The following is a 26,641-nucleotide window of genomic DNA, read 5'->3' as shown; positions in this document are numbered from 1 at the left end:
CAAATGGCAAGATTCCCTTTATTATGGCTGAATGCTATTCCATGTTGTATGTGCACCACATTTTCTTTATCCAGTCATGGATTGACACTTACCTTGTTTCTGTTTCTTGGTTATTGTGAATAGCACTACAGTTAACATGGGAGTGCAGATGTTTCTTCTACTACCGATTTCATTTCTTTTAGCTACATATCCAGTAGTTGAATTGCTGTAACACAGGGTAATTCTATTTTTTAATTATTTGAGGAGTTTCAATAGAGGTGTTCATAATGGCTGTATTAATTTACATGCCAAGCAACAATATGTCAATTTTTCCTTTAATCTACACCCTCTCCAGACTTCTTGTCCTTGGTCTTTTTTTGTTACAGAAGTGAGGTAATATTTCATTGTAGTTCAGATTTGCATTCCTCTTAGTCGTTAGTGATATTGAATGCTTTTCCATATACCTGTTGGCCTTTCATATATCTGTTTTTTTCCTTTAAAAATATCTAATAAGCTCTATTGCCCCTTTATTAATTGGGTTATTTGTTTTATTGAGCTCTTTGTTTTCCTCATATTTTCTGGGGATTAACCCTTTATCAGATGGTGCATTAGCTTTGTGTCACTGTGATCAAAAGATCCAACGTGAACAATTAAGAGAAGGAAAAGTTTATTTCATCTCATGATTTCAGAAATTCAGTCCATGGTTGACCAACTCCATAGCTCTGGGCCAGAGGTGAGACAGAACAATATGGTGAAGGGGTGTGATAGAGAAAAGCAGCTCAGGATATGACAACCAGGAAGCAGAGAATGCTCTACTCACCAGGATCAAAATATAAATCACAAAGTCATGCCCCTAATGACCTACTTTGTCCAGCTACAAGCTACCTGCCAGTGGTTACCACCCAGTTAATCCATTCAAGTAGATTAATCCATAGATAAGTTTATGACTCTCATAATCTAATCATTTCACCTCTGAACATTCTTGCATTGTCTCACACATGAGCTTTCAGGGGCCACCACATATCTGAAACAACAATTGGGTAGAGTACTTTCTCCCATTCTGAAGGTTGTTTCTTCATTCTGTTGATATTATCTCTGCTATGCGGGAGCTTTTTAGTTTGATATAATCCTATTTATCTACGTTTGCTTCTTTTTCCTGTGCTTTTGGGATCTTGTCCAATAAAAAGAAACTAGCCCATTCCAATATTCTGAAATATAGCCCTTTGTTTTCTTCTAGGAGTTTATTAGTTTAGGTCTTACATTTAAGATTTTAATCCATTTGAGTTGAATTTTTTTTTTTTTGCTACTGGTGAAAGAGTTATATCTTTTTAAAATTAGAATTTAAAAGCAATCAGTGACACTGCCTTAGTATCTTTAGCAATAATGACATCATTTTTTCTGAAACGAATTGTAAGTAATAAAATTGCTATCTAGATCTTGAGAAATTTAAGACTTCTCAGTATAATCCTGGGACAAACTCTCAATAATATTTTCCTTGGTTGTTAGATTTCAAACATTTTTCACCACCCAACAATAAAAGTTAATTTTGTGGCTTACATTGACTCAGAAAGAGGGATTTATTTGCCTTTTATAACTTCTGAATAATTCTTAATTTATTATATGATGAATATTTTCAAGGAACTAATGCTGTCTTAAGTCAGTGACTAAAAAAGAAAACAATAATTGCAAATGTTGCCAGCATGGTGTTGCTTTAGGAGGAAATCAATTTATGTTTTGATGAAAAAATATTTCTTTAATGTTGAAAAGTAAGACAATAAAATTGTTTTTCTCTGTAGTACATCTTTTCAATTTCAACTTTGATCTAAGTTAAAATCTACTGAAGAAAGATACACTGATAAAAGCAAATGTTTTATTATTTATTAATTGTATTTAAAATTTACATGGTTCTATTTATTAAGGATATTAGACGATGTTCTTATTTTATGATTTAAACAATTACAAACATTTGGCTTAAAATAATGTACATATCAATGTAACAAGTTTGAAAAATGGAAAATGAGAATCTGAAGCCTGTCTTCTTTAGAACAATAATCATAACACTTCAACTTAATGAATTATACTTTTTCTTTAAAAATTCTAATATTTTTTAAAAGAACAAAATTCTAAAGGACTTTACATGCAGTGGATATATATAACATTCAGAATAACTAGCTCCCATGCTTACACTGAACTCAACATAAGGCAAAAGCCCATAATTGTATTGATTCTTTGGCTCAGTGTGTTCAAATTGCAAAGCAATGTGGCAAGCTTAATGAAGACAATCCCTTGATTTTGCCAGTTTATATTGCTAACATGGTTGCAATAAATTTCAACCATTGTCTCTGATGAAATAAGCAGTTTTGATTAGCAGGACAGTTTTGTTTTCTGAATGCAAGAGACAAGCATGAATCTGTTTCTCTAATTGTTCTCTTAGCTCAGGAAAATGAGGAAGGAGCAAGTTGTTTTAATAAAACATTATTTTGCTTCCTGGCATGACCACATCTGATTAGGAAAACAGTAAACCAATCAGATTCTGTGAGATGAAACAGCATATCTTCTACTCTTGGCAACCTGTTCCATATTGCCACAGATTATAAAACAATAGAATGATTTGCTGTCAGGTAATTTATTCATGTCACAAACATTGGTCTCCTTTCAACTGCTCAAGAAAAACAAGCCTTTGGTAACTCTAGTTATTGTATGCTACAATACAAAATAAATTACCAATTATCATTCCTGAACTAACATACGGCCAGACCTATGCACCACTTTGATGTTTCCTTCTTTCCTATAATTCTCTTTGATCGTCATCTCTTTTGACACCAGTAGGTAAATCTGCAGAAATCCTTGTTCTTGAAATGTTTTCATCTCAGGACATTCTTATTCTTGCAATATAATAGAAAAATAACCATTCCGGCAAATAAAATCCCTCCAAATAAAATAAACATAATTCAAGGTTGCTTGATGACGACCACACAGGCACCTGCTCTCCCAATATTCAAGGACGCCATCTGTCCAAAAAAGATAAAAGACAACTTTCAGACAAATTTTACCCTCAGAGTAAAATATACAAATTATAATGTGTTTGAAAGGTTAATATTTTTAAAAATCATAAATGTACTTGCCTTTTTCTCCTTTCAGTCACAAGTAGTACAATAAAATTGAAACATTAGACAATGGCATTTTTAAAAAGGAAGTGATTTGTATGTTAAAAATGGTAGTACCAGCACTCATTTATGGAATTTTTAATAAAAATAATAAAAATAGAACTTAAGTAAAATGAACTTTCTATAGAAAATTTTCCAATAAAAGATTTACTCTGCAGTTTGCAGGTATACTTTTGCAATGATACTTCCTAGTGATAGCTTGGACTATATTTGAGAAGAAATAGCTATTACATTCACTGCAATCATTTTGAAGTTATTTCCGCAGATATTATATTGAATTAAATGTGTTATTCATTTATTCCAGACAGAAACATACAATGTTGTAACTTCAATGCTTTGTCATAAATAGACCATAATTACAATTGCTGGGTGGCTTATTACAAATTGTTTTCACCTTATGACAATCATTGAAATGAGAACTTGGATTTAAAAAATAATACTGAATATAAAAATGGCTAGACATATATTAAAAATTTTTACATGGTTTATAATGAAGATTTATTCTTTAGACATAAACCAACATTTTAATAATTTGACTTTTTGATATCAATTTTATTGTGATTTTCTAAAGTCTAAGGATTCAGGGTAGACTAGAAATTAAAGAATATTGTTTCATACTAGAAAGAAAGTAAAAAAAATTGTGAGAAATAAAATAGCTAATATTGAGCTGAATTGAAAAAAGGGCATGTTTTCACTTCCTAAATATGGAAATTAACTGCATTATCTATCAATTCTTTCTAATGTATTTATTGTTACTCATTATCTCATTGTAGGTTTAAAAGAACTCAAATAATATTTATTTTTTATTCCTTTCACTTAATACATTGTTTGTAAAAGCTAATTTTATGTAATATCATTTATCTTCCTTTAGAATTGATGTAAAAGTGAGAGGAGGAAAGGAGCATGTGAAGGCATTGATGGTCGCTTTTGTGCTAAGAATAATTTTTATAGGTCACCACTATCATCTTCAGTCACCTGTGTATAGTTACATCCACATGCTCCATGTGACCAGAGAGTGAATGGAGCATCAAGAGGCAATATGTAAGGTTATACTTCATCAGAGTGAAGAAACTGAAGTGCATCTAACTCCAAAATACATGTGCTTTTCCTTGTGTTTCTTCTGATATCTAATTGTTTTCAAGTGTTGTTTCACATCAGTCATCTAAAGAGCTTTTACCAAATATATGGGCAGTATTCCTAACGTTCAATAGAAATGGATAAGTACTGGGTAAAAACTTTTGAAAAGTTTCCCAAACGCCCTCTGATATATGTTCAATACTGGGAAGTACCATGCACTCGAATGCAAACGATTAGGTAGCTTCCCTTGTTATCTATATCTACATCTGCAGGTTATCTTATAAGGCTTCCCTGGTACACATTCTCAGTCCTATGTGATGTGTTGTGTGAAAATGAACTGAACACATGCACACCAAAGCTAACGTAGTTTCAAGGACTGTTCTCAATTAATTGGCATGAGAAACAGCCACACATTCTCCAAATCTTACCAATCAAGATAGTATTGGATACAGATTATTAAATGGCATATTGTTTTGATTTCTTACAGCTGGTAGATACATAAAGTGTGAGAACCCCGTGGGAATACACCAAGAGAACACAGGAATGGATGATTTTACCCAAGCTATGAGAAAGAGGATAAAGTTCTTTTTAAGTTTTGAAGCACACATAGTATGCTTTTCAAATTAAATGGCAGAAATAAGCCTAATGTTTAATGGTGGTCAAATTTATTTAAAGCACATGCATGTACACACACAAACAAATGTATATATTCTCTATAAAACACACCAAGACTTATGTGTGGGAACTGCTCCCTAATCTGTTTCCATCATTTCTAATTCCAGCTAACCTGGAAAGTTTTCCAAATAATCATATTCTTTCATATTTTAATATTTTCACTTATTTGTTCCAATGATCGGCCACGTGTGGAGGACAATGATATATGGGATATCCAATGAATTTCATAGACATATAGAGTGAGTGGAGGGAAAGTGACAGGAATTAAATGGCATAAATAGGAAACCTTTCCAATAGATCGGAATCCTGAGAGTTTTCAAAGATTTTGGTGTGGGTCTGTTGAAAGTCCCGAGTGTATTAAAAATATAAATAATAAAAAGATGTGGAAGTAAAATCTTAAAGCAATTTAAAAGTTTTAAAATTAGTGCTTATTATGCTAAGATAACGTGATTATAAAACATTTTATATGCTGCCTTGCTGTTCGTATGATACTATATGATACAAAAGAGCATAATAAAATACAGATGAGAGAAATAGTCTTTAGGAGGCTTTTAAAACTTATTATTACTACATATATTATTTTGATTTCAATTTTAGAGGAATGATAAGCATAATGGCTCTTTATTATAAATATGTAATGAAGATATTATACATCATTTATATACCCATAAACTTCCTTTATTTAATGCTCTTTTATATAAGAGATACAATTAAATTACATACCATTGAACTGGGATTTGTTTTTAGTAAGTCAAACATCATAATTCATGGAATACTCTTTGGAAATACTAGGGTCTCAAAGTTAAAAACTCAAAATATAGTCTCTAAACTTTTAGTACAACAATGTGAAAGGCAGTCACTAACTTATTTTATATTTGCTGCCCTTTGGATGAAAATTGCTTCTCTTATAATTGAAGAATTGCAGTAACACACAAAACTCATTTAGCCTCATATTTCACCTTCTTTCCTCTGTTTTTCCATTTTCCCTCCTTAACCAAATCTATCTCTATTTATTGAATTCAAGAGTTTTCTTTTATGGGAAATGGTGATTCATAAGGCAAGCACCTTAAGCCTGAACATTAGAATTTTGATTCTGCATTTCCACCCACTAATACATATGAGATGTGGTTATTAATCAGCTTCAACTAAGTAAGACTTTGGAAAATCACTGCACTCATTGATGGAGAGTAGATATTTATTTGGACAGTATCTTACTTTTAGACTTCTGACTAAATAAGTAAAGTGTTACAAATATTGAGGGAATGGTGAAAGAAAAAAGAAAGAGCAATTGATAGTAAGGACACCTGTCTGAAAATGTATCCATTCCCTCTATCACAAACTAGGACATGGAAGCTGTAAGTTTGAGGCACTTTCTCTAGATTTAGGTATACTTGGGTTGTCCTGCCTTCATCCTCCCCACCAAACACACGCAGCAGCACACAACCTCTATGCACTCAGAGTGGGAGATGATGCACTCTAGCCTGAACCTGAGTTCCTAACTATATTCAGGGGATAATGACTCACCTAAGTCAGTCATTTGCTTACTTCTTCTGGATAAAGTGATTGTCAAGGACCAACTACTTTATATATGAAAAGCTATTTAGAATTGTTTTTCTTTTTAATTGAACTGGGACAAAAAGTTATTTTATTTCTGTTTATGTCTATGAAGATTATAAGTGGGAGCTTACAACAGCACCACCAAGTGGAAAATTCTTTTTGGTAAGAATGGATCTAATATACATAGACAAAAATGCGTGGCAAAAAAGTTGAGTTTTGCACATGGTGATTTCCTTTTTCTAGCTATGTGTAAAATTAGATATTCTAATGTTAGTGTTTTGTAACAAGCATATTACACTTTAACTTTTTGCTTCAGCTAGCTCAAATTCAGTTCCTGTTCCTTGTTATGACTTATTATAAAGTGGAAATGCAATTGAAGCAGGCATGTCCCTTTTAAGTATGTTTCTTTTAGTAATATATGCAAGAGAAAAGTATACAAAATGTGACTTAATGACTTATTTTTCAAACTTAACATAGGACTAAATTGCTCTTGGTTGAGGGTAACTGGACTAGATCAATCACTATTTGTATCTTCCTCCTCCAAAAGAAGTAGATGACGTTAATTCTTATACTTCAAATAACTTTATGAGATGACAGTCTTACCTGTGTCCATTCATTCGTTTGTGGATCATAGGATTCCATAGTGTTTAGGTATGTCTGCCCATCATAGCCGCCGACAGCATATAACCTGTCACCAAGGAGACAGACTCCAACAGCATCCCGGGGCATACTCAAAGGAGCCACCATGGTCCAGGTGTCTGTTTTTGGATCATACCTGAAATTCAAGGAAAATAGAACATAACACCTTCTAATTGCATTAAACTTTTACTTGATGAACGGTAATTTTTCAAATCCATGACATAAGAAAGAAAACTAAGTTCTTTTTTTTCCTAAAAGTTCAATCATTTGAGCAGACGTTTGGAATCGATAGCCATAATGTATAGATATCTAAATGTTAAGATATTTTAAAAATATACCTGTACTCTTATATAGTGCAGATTCATCTAACAAAAGTATTCTTTTCATTAGGAAAATTCAGATACAAAAATATTTTCCATAGCAAAACAAGTGCCTTTAAAAATCATATATGTAGAGTGTGATGGTAATGAATCAAAGAAATGGCTAAAATTCTGGGAGAATTTTGCCACACTTGGTTGATGAAAATGCCTTTATGTGTATTCTGAAAGTCTATCCTAAAACTGCTGGAAAGTAAAGAGAAGTTAGTGCAAAAACCATGTGGTTAGCTTTGAGGAAACAGGTTTGTAGTGTAGCTAACTAAATTCAAGAAAGTATGAGATAGAAGTGTATCTGAAAAGGTAAGTTTTGATCAGCTTATTGATCGATTTCCTGGACAGGATGTTTCTTCTTTATTCAATAGAAAAATAGTGAGCCTTTGAAACTTGGGGAAGTAATTATAATTTGAACAGAACTGCCACTCCTGGGACATGCAGAAACATGACAAGGTTTCACCATGAGAAAGGGTGGTATGTCAAGAAATTGAAGTCAGGAAAATCAATACATGGGATGGCTTCAAACTAAAAAGCTTCTTCACAGCAAAGGAAAAAAAATCAAGAGTGTGAAGAAAGAGACTACAAAATGGAAGGAAAAATCTTGGCACTTGCACCTCAGATAAAACATTAATTTCCAAGATATACAATGAACTCAAAATCTTAACTACAAACACACACAAATAACCCAATCAATAAATGGCAAAGGAACTAGACAGGTCTCCAAAGAAGAAATATGAACGGTCAACAAACATGAAAAAATGTTCAACATTTCTATCAATTAGAGAAATGCAAATTAAAACTACCTGAGTTTTCAACTCTCTTCAGTCAGAACAACAATTATCAAGAATACAAATAACAATAAATGTTCTTGGAGATAGGAATAGGAAAGACAGTGGCATGATTCTGACACAACTTTTCTATGTACATATAGTTATACACCACAGTGAATCTCAACATCATGTAAGACCACAAGATATGGATCCTAATTAGAATAAGATATACTCCATGTTTGTAAAACTATATCAAAATTGACTCTACGATCATGTATACTAAAAAGAAAAAATTAAAAAATCAAAAAAGAAATGATTTCCTTCCAAATCCTTCACAAGTATATGCTAATTTTGGTAAACAAACATAATCTTCCCACTTCCTAATTGAACTTTGAATTGAAATTGTCATAAAGTAAAATTAAATTGTGGAATTAAAAAAAAAAGAAAAGAAATTGAAGCCTAAATTATTCAAACAAAAAATAATTTCAAAAAAATATATATATATATACATATAATATTGTGAGTGGCAAAAACCTGGAGACTATTTTAATTAATGTGCTTTAATTTAGCTAAGAATGAATGATAGAACTATGCTGTTGCGTTTCACAGTTGCTGGTTCAAACACCAAAACAAAAAACTCATAAGAATCGAAAGGAAAAGTATAAAAATAAGACTAGAAGAAAGTATTTCCTTTCAAACACAGCAAATATATTTTTAGTTTGTTTTTCTGTCCCAATTCTTTTTATACCAATTGAAATTTTCAATGAACACATACCTAAAATACGAGAGCAAACAATCAAAAATACCTATAATTCATTGAAAATAAGTTAAAGTGGTTACAAAAGATCTCCAATTTGTCATACAGACAATAATCACACTACTCAAGATGTCACATGCATTTTTTGCATTGTGTTTGAAGGGTTTGTACACTTTAATGATGACATGTGTGAAATGAAATACTGATTGAACACCTGCAAAACCTGGATCACCTTGAAGAATAGACTGCTCAGCATATAAATATTTGATTTTACATGCTCAGATTAATCAATGCAAAACTTCAGAAACAACCAGTCTCATACAGATACACATCTTTGCAGCCACAAATATAAAATCTATTTTATCAGAATTTTCTCTTAAATTTTTAAACCTTTTCCACAAACATTTTGAAATACACAAAGATAAAAAATGAGAGGAATAAGAGAGACCAAAAGATACTATAAGTATACAAATAGTACAATCTAGAATGTCTAGAACGTAGTGGCACATTTAACAATAATATTTACTGAATTTCTCCATGAGTCAAAGCAAAAGAAAAAAGAAATAAAAGAAAAAAAATTAATGAGTAAACAAAAATGAAGAAGCAATGGTTTTAAACTGAATGTGAGTTGGACATATAATAAGCTAAAGTAAATGGACCTTACTTGGTTCCTAATTCAAATTGAACCAAAGTTAAAAGACTGAGATATTTTGAAAATTTTAATATAACACAGGTATTCAATTTTAATAAAGAATTGGTGAAGTTTTTATTGGTGAGATAATAGCAACTGTAATTATGTTAAAAAATGGATTGCCATGTTGTTTGTTTCTGAAACTAATTTAGAAATGTTTTGGTTTAAAAACATGTTTGATAAATTCTTTATAATAGTTTACAGGGAAAAAAGGACACAGGGAAGGGAAATGGATGAAGCAAGAGAGACAAACTTGTGATAGGTGTTGGAGCTGGGTAAAGAATACAGGGAGTATCCTGCATTGTTTATTTATTTATTTATTTTTTTGTTAGGAAAGTTTTCTATTTCAAATCATTTTGAAAGGATTAATGTAGAATACATTTTAATTTCAGTGGGAAGGTAACCTTGCTTAACATTATACCCTTAATAAAATCCAAAAAGACAATTGTCACATTCATTTCACAAACATAGCTTTGTCTGTATTCATATTTTAGACTTTATTTAATCATTATTAAGGTCTACAGTGTGGAGAGCTGTGACAGAGGACAGGAGAGGGGTCTCTGATGACCTCATGGCTGTGGCATGCCCCGTGCCTGGGAATGTTTCTGTGCAAGGGCACAGGATGTTTAGCTGCTTTGGCAATGTCCTGCGTGAGGAGGCTCTGTGCAAGAGTCCTATCAGCTCTGAGCTTGATCTCAGGCACATGGCTCCTGGGAAGGAAGGAGTTCTTATGCTAGACAACTACAATGCTTAACCAGCTCTGCTTCTCCTGTTCTTGCCCACTTTACAGTAAATTTAAACAATGAACTTTCTTGAAAGCTGCACAAAGCTCCTAACATTGCACTTTGCAACTGTGGAAAAGCTACATATAGATATCCTAGTTTCTGTAACATTCCTGAATACAAAGAATAGTCCTTGCATAGTCTTTAACCTGATGAGATGTATATAAATAAAGATTACTGGCGTTACTCTTTAGTTCTGCATCACCAGCAGAGAGCAGAGCTCCACCTGATCCCAGCTTAATCTTCAAAATTTGTGTTCCTGAGTCTTTATTTCTAATCCTCCTTCACCCCTCCCGGGAACATTGAGTTTGGCTGCACAGGTTGCAGCATTACAGAGTTATATTTTTTTCAAATATGGTCTGCAAAGCAGACTTTTCATTTTAGCCAAAAAAAAAAAAAAAAAAAAAAAAAAAAAAAGAGAGAGAGAGAGAGAGAAGTCATGAGAGAAACAGAAAAGGCTAACACTGGTGTTAAGCAGTCATAAATTTCAAAAGGTTTAGTTCTTTAAGTTGAATTTATACAATGAACAATTTTGAAACTCTCATATTTGAAGAGGAATTAAGAAAATACTAGTACAATACTAATACATCTAATATTTAGGGGCACATTTAGAAACACTAAATTACATTTAGAAATGCAGATCCTTTTTCAATTTCACCTTTCACTTTGGTACGTGTGTATATGTGTGTGTGTACTGGGGATCGAATCCAGGGAAGCTTTACCACTGAGCAATCCTTTTTATTTTGAGACAGAGTCCTTGCAAAATGTCTCGCTAAATTGTTGAGGCTGGTCTTGAACTTGCATTTTCCTGCCTTTACCTCCCAAGTTGACGGTATTACTAACATGTGCCACTGCACTGACTACATTTCACACATTTTTTGAATGTAATTTTAAAGTTGTAAGGCTTTCTAGAATCCTCAAATCTTAGAATTAGATGTACCTGTTTTTGAAATGTAGGTATTTCAAATATGTAACAGCAATCTTTTCATGAATATATGCAGTGGTGATAATATTTACATTTGTATATGACCAGTGACATCAAACCAAACCAAGACCTTAGCGCCTTTCTTTCCCCCAAATACACACTCTATCACAGATATTTAGGAAGTGATAACATAAGTTCAAATTTACCCAGTAGTCATTATCTTTCTTCACACATTAATAATTCTAAACTGATTATTCTGTATTCAGGAACTCTGTAGATTCCTCTCTTAGACTGGGGACAGGCGAAGTTATCCCCAAAATGAGATTAGCATCTGTTTTTAGCTTAAGAGAGGATCTAAAAAGGGATAAGTATTTTCTAAACCATTACTAACAATGAATTTTGTACTTTTTATGTCATGTTTTGAAAAAAAAAAAAAGTAATTCTAAGCACTCTTTTTTGGTCCCTGGTTGCCACTTCATTAAAAAAGAAAAAAAAAAGAAAAAAAAAAAAAAAAAAAAGCAGTGGTGGCAGGGTTTGATTTTGTGTTTACCTTGCCTGCTTTCCTTGCATCTCACATCTCACTTTGGCCTTCCAGGTAGGAGAGTAAGCTCTGTATCAGATACTCTATTAAAGTTTATAGTCCTTAGGCAAGAGAAGCACCAGTATATAGTGGCTAAAATTGGCTATAAAATGAAAACTTGCTAAAGCCTTATGCTAGTTACAGAAAAAAAAAAAGTTAGTTTCTCTTTGAAAATTCCTACTGCAGTTCTTAAGGAATCACTAATATTTTCCAAGCTCTATTGTCATTTCCATAATTTAAGAATAAAATTTGGTCTTAAAATATTAAAAGAAAATTTATCTTAAACAGGAAAAAATTACTTGGGCAACAGTTGAGAATGATCAGTTTTTCAAATTTTATAAGCAGCATTCAGATAGCAGACTAAACAAGTGTTTTATAGCTAGGTATGTTTCCCTGTTTAAAAAAATAATTAAATAAAATTACCAAAAAATAAGAACACAAAGAAACAAGAAAAGACAAAAATGAAGAGCCAATGCTACGAGAAAGAATAAATTGCTCTGAAAGAGTAGTTTGTAGATTTCAAGTAAATGAATTACACAAGTTATTTCTGAATTAATTTGAATAAATTATTTGTGCTTTAGGTAAGAGTGATGATAGTGCTCTCGTGCTAGTTAAATATAAATAATTTTATTTTGTCCTATAAAGAAAACAATTGTCTATCAGTTTTCATGAGATTATCAAAATCGAAAACTTGACTTTAGAAACACTAGAATATAGGATAGTAATGCAAAATAATTCCAATAAAATTATTTGTTAAGAACTTCATTAATAACTGCATCAATGCTCCTATAAACATTCTTGTTTGGATATTTTCATACATGCGTATTGCTAAAGGATATTAAGGAATGAGATGTTTGGTTGAAGAAACTATCTGAAATGTGGTAAATGCTGTGAATTCATTTGACAAAGAAGCTGTGTTGACTTATCCTCCCTTCATTAGTGTAATGAGTTTCACTTGCTCTACCTGCTCTAGTATTATGTTTTCATTTTAACCTTTCTGTGGTAAGTGGTGGAGAGACATAGGAATTTTACTTTGCAGTTCCTTTAGGACTAACATCAATCATTCTTTCCAGTAGTAATTGCCGTTTGGGTGTCCTGAGAGCTCTTGTTCCAGTCTTTCTGCCTATTTTTTAAAAAATACTTTAATGTTCTTTTAAAAATAATTTGTATTTTATTCATAGTTCATTTTTAGAGTAGAATCAATGCATTTGTTAATTGTATGAATTCCAAATATTTTTCTCACTCTCTAGCTTACTTTCTTATCCTCTTAATGGTATTTTTGAAAATGTTTCAACTGTAATATCTTTCTTTATTGATAACTCTGGGTCCAGGTTAACCAATATTTCCCTTGTTTCCCTGGATCCCTCACTAAAGCATTAACATGTTAGGTGTTAAGTTGTATTTAGGGAACATTACCTAAGGGAACTTGAAATAGAAATTTAAATATAATTGTTGAAATTAATTCTAGGGACATTTAAGACAGAGTACAGTCTATAAGAACTTTGATTAGAATATTAGGAGAAATTCATTGGGTCTTACTTAATTTTTAAATGGTCGTATTAAAGAATAAATTGTATACAACAGCCATTTTGAAAACTGAATAATGTAAAGGTGTTTGATTCTTACTAACGTTATGTTGAAAACAACAAAATTTATTAATATAATGCATATTTTAATTTATTAAATTAAATATTTGATATTTGATTTTATTAAAAATATTTACTTTAATAAAATTTAACAATTTGAAAATAAAAAGCTAAGCAAATATATAAATATATGCATATCAAAGGTATGTAGATTAGGTCCTAGTAATAACATACTGAGAACATCATAAAAATAGGTCAGAAAAAGAGTTTATTAAATTTATTCTATAATATTGGTTGAAATTAGTATTTTTCAGTTCATAATGATTTTAATTGGAACAAGAGAATAAAATGGATGTGAACATTTTATATCATTCACCAAATGATTTATTAAAGAGATAACTGAAAACAGCTAACGCTATAAAATAAGGATAAATTATATGTGCATATATATCTAATATCAGAACAGAAATTTACCAAAAAACATAATCACAGTTGGGTAAATCATTACTATGCTGACACCTAATGAACTGCGCTTCTTCTTCTTTTTTTTTTTTTTTTTATTTTATTGTAAACAAATGGGATACATGTTGCCTCTCTGTTTGTACATGGCGCAAAGGCATACCATTTGTGTAATCATAAATTTACATAGAGTAATGTTGTTTGATTCATTCTGTTATTTTTTCCCTTCCCCCCACCCCTCCCACCCCTCTTTACCCTCTATACAGTACTTTCTTCCTCCATACTTGCCCCCCTCCCTAACCCTAACTCTAACCCTAACATTAACCCTTCCCTCCCCCCCCTTTATGTGTCATCCTCCACTTATTAGCGATATCATTCGTCCCTTGGCTTTTTGAGATTGGCTTATCTCACTTAGCATGATATTCTCCAATTTCATCCATTTGCCTGCAAATGCCATAATTTTGTCATTCTTTATGGCTGAGTAATATTCCATTGTGTATATATACCACAGTTTCTTTATCCACTCATCAATTGAAGGGCATCTAGGTTGGTTCCATAGTCTGGCTATTGTGAATTGAGCAGCTATGAACACTGATGTGGCTGTATCTCTGTAGTATGCTGATTTTAGATCCTTTGGGTATAGGCCAAGGAGTGGGATAGCTGGGTCAAATGGAGGGTCCATTCCAAGTTTTCTAAGGAATCTCCACACTGCTTTCCAGAGTGGCTGCACTAATTTGCAGCCCCACCAGCAATGTATGAGTGTACCTTTCTCCCCACATCCTCGCCAACACCTGTTGCTTGTATTTTTGATAATCGCCATTCTAATTGGGGTGAGATGGAATCTTAGGGTGGTTTTGATTTGCATTTCTCTTATTACTAGAGATGTTGAACATTTTTTCATATGTTTATTGATTGCTTGTACTGTGCTTCTTAATGTCATGCCTTTGTGTAGCATATTCCCACATTACAGTGACTTGAGTCAACTAATGGGACACTAACAAATATAATGCAAAGGCTTAATTAGTCATTGTATTGGACCCTTGTCCACTTCAAGACCTCTCCTTTTGGATCACTTTGTCTTGAACTCCAGGCACCATACTGGAGAAGTTCAAATCACAAGGAGACCTGGCAGAGAACCAAAGTTCTCTGGTGGAAGTGTCAGCTGATCTCTCCAACAAGAGCTACCCTTGTCAGTCCTGAGAGAGAATTATATGGAATATGGAATATTCCATCACCAAACCCCAGATAATTGCATCAACCTGCATGTTGAGCAGACCAGCCTAGATGAAATTAGTCAACACACGAAATCATGAATGATAATAAAATTGTTATTTTAAACCACTAAGATCTGGGGATTGTTCTGTAGTCAGAAATATATAACCAGAGAAAGAAACTCTCATACGTTTTTGTCTTAAAAGAAATATACAACACCCACACTTAAAGCAAATAGCCTTGGGAAGATATTTGTAAAGCAGAAAAATAAGCGTTTAATAACATCTTTATCTAAGGTATATTCAAATAAATTTTAAAAACAATAAGCCTCATCTTATTGGTTCATACCACACTTTAAAATGCCATAAGTTCTGATGGAATTTAAGATCGGGTGGCCCAATATATGAGACATTTCATACGCATCAATTCATAGTTTTTTTTCTTTTCTTTTTTTTTTTTTTTTTTTTTTTGGTACCAGGGATTGTACCAAGCAATGCTTAACCACTGAGTCACATCCCCAGTCCTTTTTTGTATTATATGTAGAGATAGAGTCTTGCTGAATTGCTTAGGATCTCGCTCAGTTGCTGAGGCTGGGTTTGAACTTGCAATCCTCTGCCTCAGTCTCCCAAGCCACTGGTATTATAGGTGAGTGCTACTGCACCCAGCGTCAATCCATAGTTTAAGTACTCATTATGTGCTATGCTACAGAAAATGGCCTGAAAGTAAATTAGGAGAAAGAGATAAAGAAATAGAGATATTTTTCAAATGTTAATATTTGCCATAATGTATATCTTAATAATGTATATCTTATATATCTTAATATACAAGAAAGAGATAAAGAAATAGAGATATTTTTCAAATGTTAATATTTGCCATAATGTATATCTTAATAATGTATATCTTGTATATCTTAATATACAAGAAGATAAATAAAATGTCGATACCAGATTACTTAAATAAATTTGGGTTGCATAATAACTGATGAATTTGATTTCTTTATGAACTTTTCCTTGATTTTCCATGTCATCTACAACAAATTTGCTGTATTTATAAGTTAAGAAATCTTTTAAAAAAGTTTTAAATGTTTTAAAGATCAGGCTGCAAACATTCAAAACAAACTTTCTTATTTTCAAATTCAGTCTATAAATTATTCTCTGATCAGAATATATTTCTCAACAAGAATCTCACACAGGTTATTGAGGGCATGTTCTCTGTTCAGATTCAACTGCAGAAGTCCTGCTAATTAGGGTCACATGTGAAGGGAAATAACTTTGAGTTGACTGTCAACTTCCACTCTATGACAAAGTAGGAAGAGGTTAGCTCGTGTTAAAAAAATAATTCTACTCAATATTCATAATGTGTTTCAGGCTTTCATGTTTCAGGTTCTCATGTTTATTTTCCATATATTTCATGTTTTTATTAATGTTCTCCCTATATTACTTGATACTTCTTTTAAAAATATGATGGACACAAACAAACTGAGAAAGAAAGAGAAGAAAACTAGGTTTCTGCTTCCCTCTCAGTATTCATTGTTTATTTTTTTACACAAAAATATTTTAAAAGTTAATTTGTCACCTTTTGTATGAAGATGAATGAAAAATTCTATTTTGAATAATGCCTTGTTTAATTACATCTACTTTCCTAGGTTGAGAAGAGAGAAATGAATTGTTGACTTATTTCTTGAGAGAAAACAAGAGCAAGCTAAGAAGCTCTTTGAGTCCTTTCAGATGCAATTCTGCAGTAGACGATTACAGATTATTTGAATTATTGTCAATCAATAGGAGAAGGAGCACACCCAGGAGTTATGAATACTGGTTAAATCTCATTTTTTAAAATGAGTATCTCCTCATTCCAAACTGAGAAACAATAGATTATTTACATAATTACTTTGTCTATTAATATAACAGAACACCTGTGAGTTCCAACTATGCATTTTTAAATAACCTTTCCCAAAATAAAAATGAATTTTTCAGTTTGATAAGAGGGATGATGTCCTTCTATTTATATAGACGTGACATGTTTCTTTAATTCATGAACATCTGCCTTTCCACAGGACTGTTCTTCTCCCTCAAATTACAAAGATAAAAAACATAATGCCAGAATTCTAGACAGAGTTTTCCAGGACATTCTGGCACTCAGTGTCTCCAGCTGACCACTTCAAAGAATGTCCCTTGCCTCATAAGCCATTCAGGAGGATATCTAATCACATCTAAATCATGGATAACTGTAGTATCAGTTAACAATGATTGCATTCACTAATAAAGCTGAACCCCTCAGTACTTAAATTGTCATGGAATCCCCATATTTTGTAAATACAAGAAACAAAACTTAGGGTCCTATATATATCAAAACACAAATAATATATTAATATGGTTCTTTAAAAATTAAGAAAATCATCAATAATTTGAGTAAATAGTTTTTCTCTCCTTTTTCACTTCTTCATATTCTACAAATGTTCCAATTCTTGGACTTTGAACAAAAAAGACGAAATGAAGAAGGATAAAAAAAGAAATGAAAATATCCAATGTTCCTATTCTTACCTTATATGCTGTTTGTAGTAATTTAAAGTTGAATTTTACAACAAATTGAATAATGTGTTTATCCCTGTTTGTATGACTGCAAATATTGCCTTTGCTCCTTTCATTTTATCAAAGATATGAACAAAATAAAACTAAAGAACTATATCTTTGCAGAAATATAATCAGTTCTATTGTTTTAGATAAATTTTTCTGACTGGATTTGACTTTGATAGACCTTGAAAAATAGTTTTCTATTTATGATAATATATAAAATACTTTTATAGTTGTTAATTGGTTAAGATTTAAAGATATTTTTGAATTAATATTTGAACCATTGCTTTGTTTTTCAAGCACCATCTACCTTAAAAATTCTTGTCTATTGAATAAATGTCTCAAATATATAATAATCATTGATATCCAGCAAGAGATGATGAAAATAGACATTCATATGCAAATCTGGTAAAAGAATCAAGTAAAAACCTATCTATCTCCTTCCAAACATCCATCCATCCTTCCATTCTTCCATTCACTCATTGCTCACTCTATCATATACATACAGAAAGAGACACATATCCCTCTGTATCACTCTATATCATATATATGTACACAGTAGAGATGATGTATCATGATACATATAACCAGATGATATAACATTTTTCAATATGTCCTCTGCCAATTCACTGGCAATATTATCAATATAATAACTCTTAGTTTACCTGAAGATATTTTTCCTTGGGGGAAATTTGAGGCCTGTTTTCCTTAGTGTCTGATTCAATAAATGTTAACTGAGTGCCTACTCTACCAGGGATTGTGCCAAAGTGCAGAAATATTGAGGTGGAGATGTAATCTTGGTCATTCCCAATACGTGGAACCAACTGTAGTGGAAATACTGACATAAGCATAACTTAATTGATATTGATTAGTACAAAGCAAAATTCTTCATTGTTATTTTAGGCCAAATATGAATTATGAAAATATTCCTCTAGCAACTATCAGGAGAACAGTTTGGAAGGACCAAAACTGGGTGTTACAGAGTTTAGGGAGTTCCTATCATCTTGACACTCTTCTGTTACCATTCTTCATTACTGGGATGCAGATCTGAGGGCAAAGTGGTTCTGATCTACTACTACCCAGCAGTGGTACTGATGCTTTTAAGGACATTTTATGGTCTATTGCCTGGATTCCAGTTTTGCTTGCAATATTGTTAATCAATAGTATTATTGCATAGCAAGTTAATTAGTGTTATTAATGATATCATTTGCTATTATATATAATAAAATATTTTCTAATATTAAATATTACACAGTATTAAAATATTATTGAATATTAAGCTCTGATTATTTGTTTCTTGTCTCTTAAAAAGCAGCGTAAACTCTGGCACAGTACAAAATGTGTACAAGATAATAATTGCTGTCTAAATAAAAAGATGTGTGAAAGTTCTTTGTCTAATGCATCTTCTTTATGGGCTTAAATTCTCCTAGAACTCTCTCCACACTTTGGAAACAAATATTGTCAGCCAACGTGTTCTCATTAAGGTGAGGCTCAGTCACAAAATCAAGTTTGTCTGTTCCGTACACTATTCTGGACTCCCTGTTCTCATTCAGTCCCTGGCTTCCAACCTGCTCTGATCTGAGGTTCTTGGCTTTCATGACAGGCAACTGTAAAACTTTTAAGTATTATATAAATGTGCTTGACAACATTATTATACAATATATTTGATTTGCATAGAATATTATGCAAATAGTATATTAAAATTTGACAGATCCATCTATCTATCAAACATAGCATTGTACACTACACTTGTTATTTCCAGTGATGTTTTGCCTATGATTATATATTAAAATATTTTTCACGTTATATGTGCAAAATAGTTCTACAGAAACATCATGAAGTACTTTTTTATTGATGATTTACATGTGAAATCATCAATATAAAAACAGTTTACAGAACATGCAAGAATGCTATTACTTTGACAGGTAGTATGAATTAGGACAAGAATCATGAGAACACTATGTGCTTCTGCATTACTTAAGCTGTGTGTACTCAATGTACTCCTATAACTTAAAATAGCTATGCTTATTTAAATCTAATTTTGTATCATAAATATATTCCTAGACTGAATTATTTATGCCTCTGTTCACAAACAACATTTCAATACATCATCCAGTAAAGTTAGAGGGAATATTTGGATGAAATATCATTTCATTAGCAGTATTTGTCTTTGATATTCAAGGTAAAAGTAGGATCCTCCTCATATTCAGCTTTTCCTTCATTTTCTCAGGAATTTAGCAGAGGAATATGTGAATCACCTTTCAATTTATTTGGATTTATTAAAAATAAATGATTGCATGTTTATGTATATAAAAATATAAATTTATTTATTTAGACCCTCACCTTCATCCTTACTATAACAACTGTAGTTCCTAATTTCAGTAAATTAGGGAATATTTAATGAAAACATGCTAAGCCTAATGTCCTTGTCTACGTATATGTTGCCATAAAACTGAAGTCCATTTCACAGAGTAGCAATACTGTTTAACATTATTTATGGATATCATAGAAGGAGAAGCATATATTTGAGTAGAGGCTGTTTACCAAAAACTATCTTTTGCCAATAAACAGAACCTCAGGGGATCAATGATATACATATATATTTTTAAAAGTTATTGAATCTTCTTCCTACTAACTAGACCACTTATAAGCATGAGTATAAATGATATAGTTTCTTAATATCAAAAGGAAATTTTCCCTCTCTTCAATGGTAACCACCAAATATATCTTGTTCTTCTCCCACGGGAAAGTTAGGATACTGTCTTCCCACTCTTATGAAGCTTTCTGTGGTCATATGGCTGCTTTGTCATTGAAGTATGAAGAAACAAAATCGTATTACTTGCAAGTAGAATCTTTAAGAATCAGTGAACAATTTCCTAGTATCTCGCTTTTTTCCTTTGAGCATAGGGACCTGCAGTAGGATCTCTCTCTCTCTCTCTCTCTCTCTCTCTCCATATATATATATATATATATATATATATATAATCAGAGCGACAGCACCATAGACAAGTAGCATCACACTATTACACCACTGAGAGTTTTGAAGGTACAATGGGATTACTTATTCCAAGTGATACATATTTCATATTTTGATTTCTCCATAGATCAGCATATATCTGTCTGTAACAGAATATATCACTGTAAGTCTTACTAAAGACGCTAAAATCCTTACTGCATAAGGTATAATTCTTATGAGACACGGCCCTGAAAGGGAACAGTTATAACCAAGCCAGTAATGTGTACATTGTTGAACTAAACCTGAAGGTAAGGTACATTTTCACTCTGGTCTCTGTGTACCTGGTCAGTTTTAGGAAGAGTCGAAAGAAGCTGGTCACAGTGGTACACGACTGTAATTGCAGGGACTCAGGGCACTGAGGCAGAAGGATATCAAGTTTGAGATTGTATTAAAAATAAAAATAATTCTAGTAACTCTGTTACATTTAATAGGGTGTGTCTTAAAACAAAGAAGTCCTAAATAGTCTTTGGAGAGTCTGAAGAGGTAGGTAGAAAAAACAAGACAGGATGAATAAAACAAATAAATAAAATATTCAATATTTTAAAAAATGAATGAATATTCAGGTTTGGTAAATTACTTAAAACTTTGTTTCAGCTAACCTTTTAAAAATTCATCAAGGAAAAATTTTAAGATTATTTAAGAGTCATGTGAACAAAACTTCTAGGACTTTAAGAAGGAAGAAAGCAAGAAAGGAAAAAAGAAACATGAAAATGAGAAAATGAAGGAGTGTGTGTGTGTGTGTGTGAGAGAGAGAGAGAGAAAGAGAGAGAGAGAGAGAGAGAGAGAGAGAGAGAGAGAGGAGAGAGGAAGGAGAGAGAGGGAGGGAGGGACAGGGAGGGGAGGGGGGAAGGAATTTGTTTTTCTTCAAGTACAGTTTTCACAATCACTAGAATTAGCATCAGTATCATTTGCACTATCTCTTACACCTTAGCAATGCCCAAAGGGTCTTACCTTTCTACATAATCTAGGAGCCGGGAACAGTGGTTTGAAGCTGGAGCATCATGGCCGCCTACTGCATAAAGGAAACCGTCACATGTGGCCACTCCAACACCCCCTCTCCTCTTACACATCGGAGCACACATGTTCCACTTATTTGTATGAGGATCATAGTATTCCATTGAACTCAAACAGGAACTGCCATCACGACCCCCAACTGAATACAACCTAAAAACAAAAGCAGAAAAACACCATTTAATATCACAGTCTGAATAACAAAATGCAGAAAAGTTTCTCTAAAAATGCATTTGACAGTATGAGCTTTCGTCGTGTTAGAATACATTATTTTACATGGAGAGTTTGTGAAAGATTCTACAAATGAGTACATTTATCCACAGTACCTACTATACTAAAACACAGGGTACTAGATGAATTTTCTAATCTCTATGGTTTCTAGAATCTTAGAATGACTTAAATTGCATATTGCAAGATAATTAGTATTAATAAATTAAACTTAATAAACATTGAGGAATAATTATTATAATATAGAAGAAGATAAAAGACAGTGACCCCAATCAGAAGAATTGATTTGTAAGTATATAAGTCATGCCTGCTCTTCATGTTCCATTCTCACACTATAAGACCCTAAATAAATAGAATAATCCTAACAAATACTGTCATAACCAACTTTCTTAGCACCTCCACTTAGCTAAATACAAGATTTACAGAGGAAAAAAAGTGTGCAATGATGTTAGCCTGATTCAATATTGCTGAAACTGAATACATTCATTTTGCTACAGTTATTTAATTAATGAGAAGTATGATAGGAACCCAGGAAATAAGCTATACCTCATAACTGGCACTTAAACATTTTGAAATACTAATTTGGGTGAAACTGTCCTTTCCTGTTTCATGATAGTCATGAAGTTTCCATCACAGGCAGATGTGGTGTTGCAGTTATTTACCCATTTCTTCCCTATATATGTGCCACACACCATGCAGAGTTCGGTGAACATAACTATGAACAAAATAAGAAAAAAAATTCCCTGTCCTAACTTCTACTGATGTGAGGATGAGTTTATGGGAGGAGTAGACATACAAAATAAAAACTTATATACTATTGTGGAAGGTGCTAAATGCTGTAGGCCTCAGAAGCATGGTCAGGAATACAATGGGTAAAAGGAGGCATTGTTGGAATGTTAAATAAGATCTCACTGTGAAGGTGACGTTTGCACAGAAACTTGAAAATGATAGTGATTAGAGATGAGTGCAGGAGTATCTGGAAGGAAAAGGATTCCAGGCTGTCTAAACAATTAGCGCCAAGTTTCAGAAGCAGCAAAGAAGGCCGTGTGGCTGGAGGGAAGAATGAGGCTGTGGTGGCATTTGGGGTGAGAGATGTAGTTCAGGGTCAATGGCAGCTGACACAGGTGCATGTAGACATTTTCCCTCAGTGAAATAGAAAGCCATAGAGTAAAGGAATGGCATGATTTACTTATGTTTTAATGAGGAGGTGTGTTGCAGAATTTTTCCTTTTCTATGAATATTTTGCCTAATATGTAGTCGAAGACTCTTTTTTTTTTTTAACCCGGGGCACTTAACCACTGAGTCTCATCCCCAGGCCATTTTTGTATTTTATTTAGAGACAGAGTCTCACTGAGTTGCTTAGGGCCTTGCTAATTTGCTGCGGCTGAATTTGAACTCATGATCCTGCTACCTCAGCCTCCCAAGCCCCTGGGATTATAGGCGTGCACCACTGCACCTGGCATGTAGTCTTAATTCTACATTTTTTTCAGTTTCAAAATAAATACCTTTGAAAAAAGTATTAGTGTATAAAATAATTCAGATTATAGACTTATAAATTCATGCTCTAATATCATTTAGTAATTCTAGGATAGTTTAAATTGATTTCAAATCCTGGGAACATTTTTTAAAGCTGTTTATATTTCTCATAATGCCTGTGATAAAAAATGCTTCTGATTGCCCATGTGTTTCCTTTATGAATGTAATACCTCTTTACTTGATTACTCACAAGTTGTATACTGGCTCTCAATCCTGCATAATGTTGAAATTTACCAATAGGAGCATGTAAAAAGACAAATATTGGACAATTTAGCTTGCAAAATTGCCCAGAAGCAAAATAATTATTCACTCAGAAGTTTCATCATCCTAGACACTTCATGAAATCTGGCCTCATTTATTTGTTCCTTTTAAGGTCTAACTAAAGAAAGCATACTAATCTTGAGGTATTTTTAAGGGTAACTAAATGTATTTTGCATGAACTTAATTATTATGTAAATGTCTTCTTATAAGACTCCTAAGACAGTCTGTGGTAAATAATTTAGATATAAAAAATGGTATCAACCTCTTTTTGATATTGTTTTAAAGAAGAGGTTCACGTTAAACTGCTCTATTTATTAACATATATTGTGGGAAGTCAACCTATGTAGCAGAATCAGACAGTTCCCTGTCTGGTTTCCCTGAGAAAAAGCTCCCCTAATTCCTCCCTATCCTGTCCATCACAGAAGAAACTCCTGCTGATCTTGTCCCACTTCCCCTGTGTGTCTATAAATAAAAGAGTAGGGCTACTCCATGTTAGAGACCAGAGCTGGTATGGCCAGACCATTTGAAAAGCTCCCTCTCATTTGAAAAGAGTATTGGCTCTTATTTATTGATTAGATAAGTTTATGGGTAATTGATTAATTTATAGCCAACATCATCCTCCAGCAGTTAACCCTTTTCTCATCCTTTATTATTATTGATAATAAAATAATTCCATGCTGTAGTATATCATATCATACTTATTTTCATTTTCTGAAATTATCTTAAAATGATAAATTATATTAACAAATACATAACAAAATACATATAAAAAGCAATGATACCATATGACCTACTGAGACTAAATCATGAAGAAATAGGAAGTCTGAACAGACCTATATCTAATCTAGTATTAGTAAGCTATATGTCCATTCAGACTTTGGAGATTGAAACAGTAATCAAAACCTCCCAACAAAGGAATATACAGGACTAGAGATGGTTTCACTGGTAAGCTCTGACACACTGGAAGAACTAATGCCAATCCTGCCAAACTCTTCCAAAAAGAAGGAAGGAACACTCCCAAACATTTTATGGGGCCAGGGAAGATACTGCAAGAAAAGAAAGCTAGAGGTCAATATTCCTGATGAATGTAGATTAAAAAATCCTCGATGTCAGCAAACTGATTTCTACAACACATTAAAAAGCTTATATACCATGATCAAGTGGGATTTACACCTGGGACTCAAGGATGTTTCAATATACAAAAATCAATTAAATTGACACATATACCATATTAACAGAATAAAGGCTAAATGTCACATAACTCTCTCAAAAACAAAAAGAAAGCATACCACAAAATTCAGCACAGTTTCACAATAAAAACTTTCAATAAACTAGGCATAGCAATAAACCACTTAATAAAAATTAGTTAGGATATTATGCATTAAGCCAAATTCATCCAATGAAAAATCTACTTATTATGCTGGTAGAATCAGTGAGTTAATAAATATCTCATATTCTTTTGCTTGAAGACTATAATAACTACATGATGATTAATTAAATATATTGCTTACCTTACAGAAATATTAAGCCTATTTTCATATTTTTGGCTAATAACATACATTAGCATATATTTATATAGAAATGAAATATTTCTGCAAAGTTCACAGCTGACCTTATCATTGACTTCTTTGATTTAATTACACATATTATGAATCTTCCCTAATAAAATCCACTGCTACAGGGCTTATACGTTCAAGAAATTCATGTGATGCCTCAGTCAAAATGAAATGATATTGTACGGTTCTTTTTGTAAACTAGCACTTGGTAAATATGAGCTATTATGTTATAAATTACTTAATAAAACCTAAATAAACTACATTATTGATAGTTTGTTTCATTTGATATATGTTTCCTTTTCATGTTATTCTTAATATGGTATATCATATCAATAAAAAAGTAATTATCATAATTTTAATAACAAAATAGCAATACTAAGAAAATTTAATTGACAGTAGATAATATATTGGACTTTTCTGCAATGAAAGAGCTTTGAAAAAGAAATTAGAAATTGCAATTCATATAAAGCAATAACAATGTCCTTAAGGAGTGTTTCATAAGTCATCATTAAAACCATGAAATATACCAGGCATGATGGCACATGCCTGTAATCCAGTGGCTCTGGAGGCTGGGGCCGGAGGATCTCAAGTTCAAACCAGTCTCAGCAAAAGTGAGGCACTAAGCAACTCAGTGAGGCCTGTCTCTAAATAAAATACCAGAATAGGGCTGGGGATGTGACTCAGTGTTCAAGTGTCCCCGAGGTCAATCCCCAATATAAAAACAAAACAAAACAAAACAAAACAAAACATGAGATGTATTCCAACATTTGAAAAAAAAATGTATTGTGTACTTTATGAATATATGGAATCAACCAACATTATCTACTTTCCACTTCTTTGTCATCCAAACTAATAGTAAATGACTAATTAAAATAGAAGGTAGCCAGGGATGGTGGCACATGCCTATAATCCTGAGAACTCAGTAGGCTGATAAGGATCACAAATTCAAGACCAGCCTCAGCAACTTAGTGAAATCCTGTCTCAAAACACAAACAAAACTTTAAATTTAAATGTAAATAATGGGCTGGAGATTTGACTCAGTGGTAGAACACTCTGAGTTTAATACCCAGTACAAACAAGCAAACCAATAAAAGAACTATAAAGTAAAAATAAATAATGACATTATTCTAGTTATTCTTAACATTTTAAAAATATCCAGACCATAGAAACAATATGCTCTGAGAAGTTAGAATGAATTCTCCAATATGCACAAAAACTATCATAAAAATTATCTAA

At 32.4% G+C, this 26,641-nt stretch overlaps 1 protein-coding gene across 2 annotated transcripts in view; it reads right to left on the bottom strand.

Moving 5' to 3' along the window:
* Nucleotides 1-1,840: 1,840 nt before the first annotated feature.
* The window catches only part of KLHL1 (kelch like family member 1), a 425,106-nt gene continuing 400,305 nt past the window's right edge, over nt 1,841-26,641 (bottom strand). For both annotated transcript variants that reach the window (XM_079135882.1, XM_079135883.1), the window contains 3 exons: nt 21,765-21,977; nt 7,059-7,230; nt 1,841-2,990 (listed from right to left, as the gene is read on the bottom strand). In XM_079135882.1, coding sequence (XP_078992008.1) covers nt 2,931-2,990; nt 7,059-7,230; nt 21,765-21,977 — 445 coding nt within the window. In that variant the 3' untranslated portion in view covers nt 1,841-2,930. The remainder of the gene's footprint in view (nt 2,991-7,058; nt 7,231-21,764; nt 21,978-26,641) is intronic.

Source organism: Sciurus vulgaris (assembly GCF_902686455.1).
Source record: "Sciurus vulgaris genome assembly, chromosome: 4".
NCBI lineage: Eukaryota > Metazoa > Chordata > Mammalia > Rodentia > Sciuridae > Sciurus > Sciurus vulgaris.
Note: the sequence above shows the minus strand (reverse complement) of the source record. Positions and strands in the feature narration are given on the sequence as shown.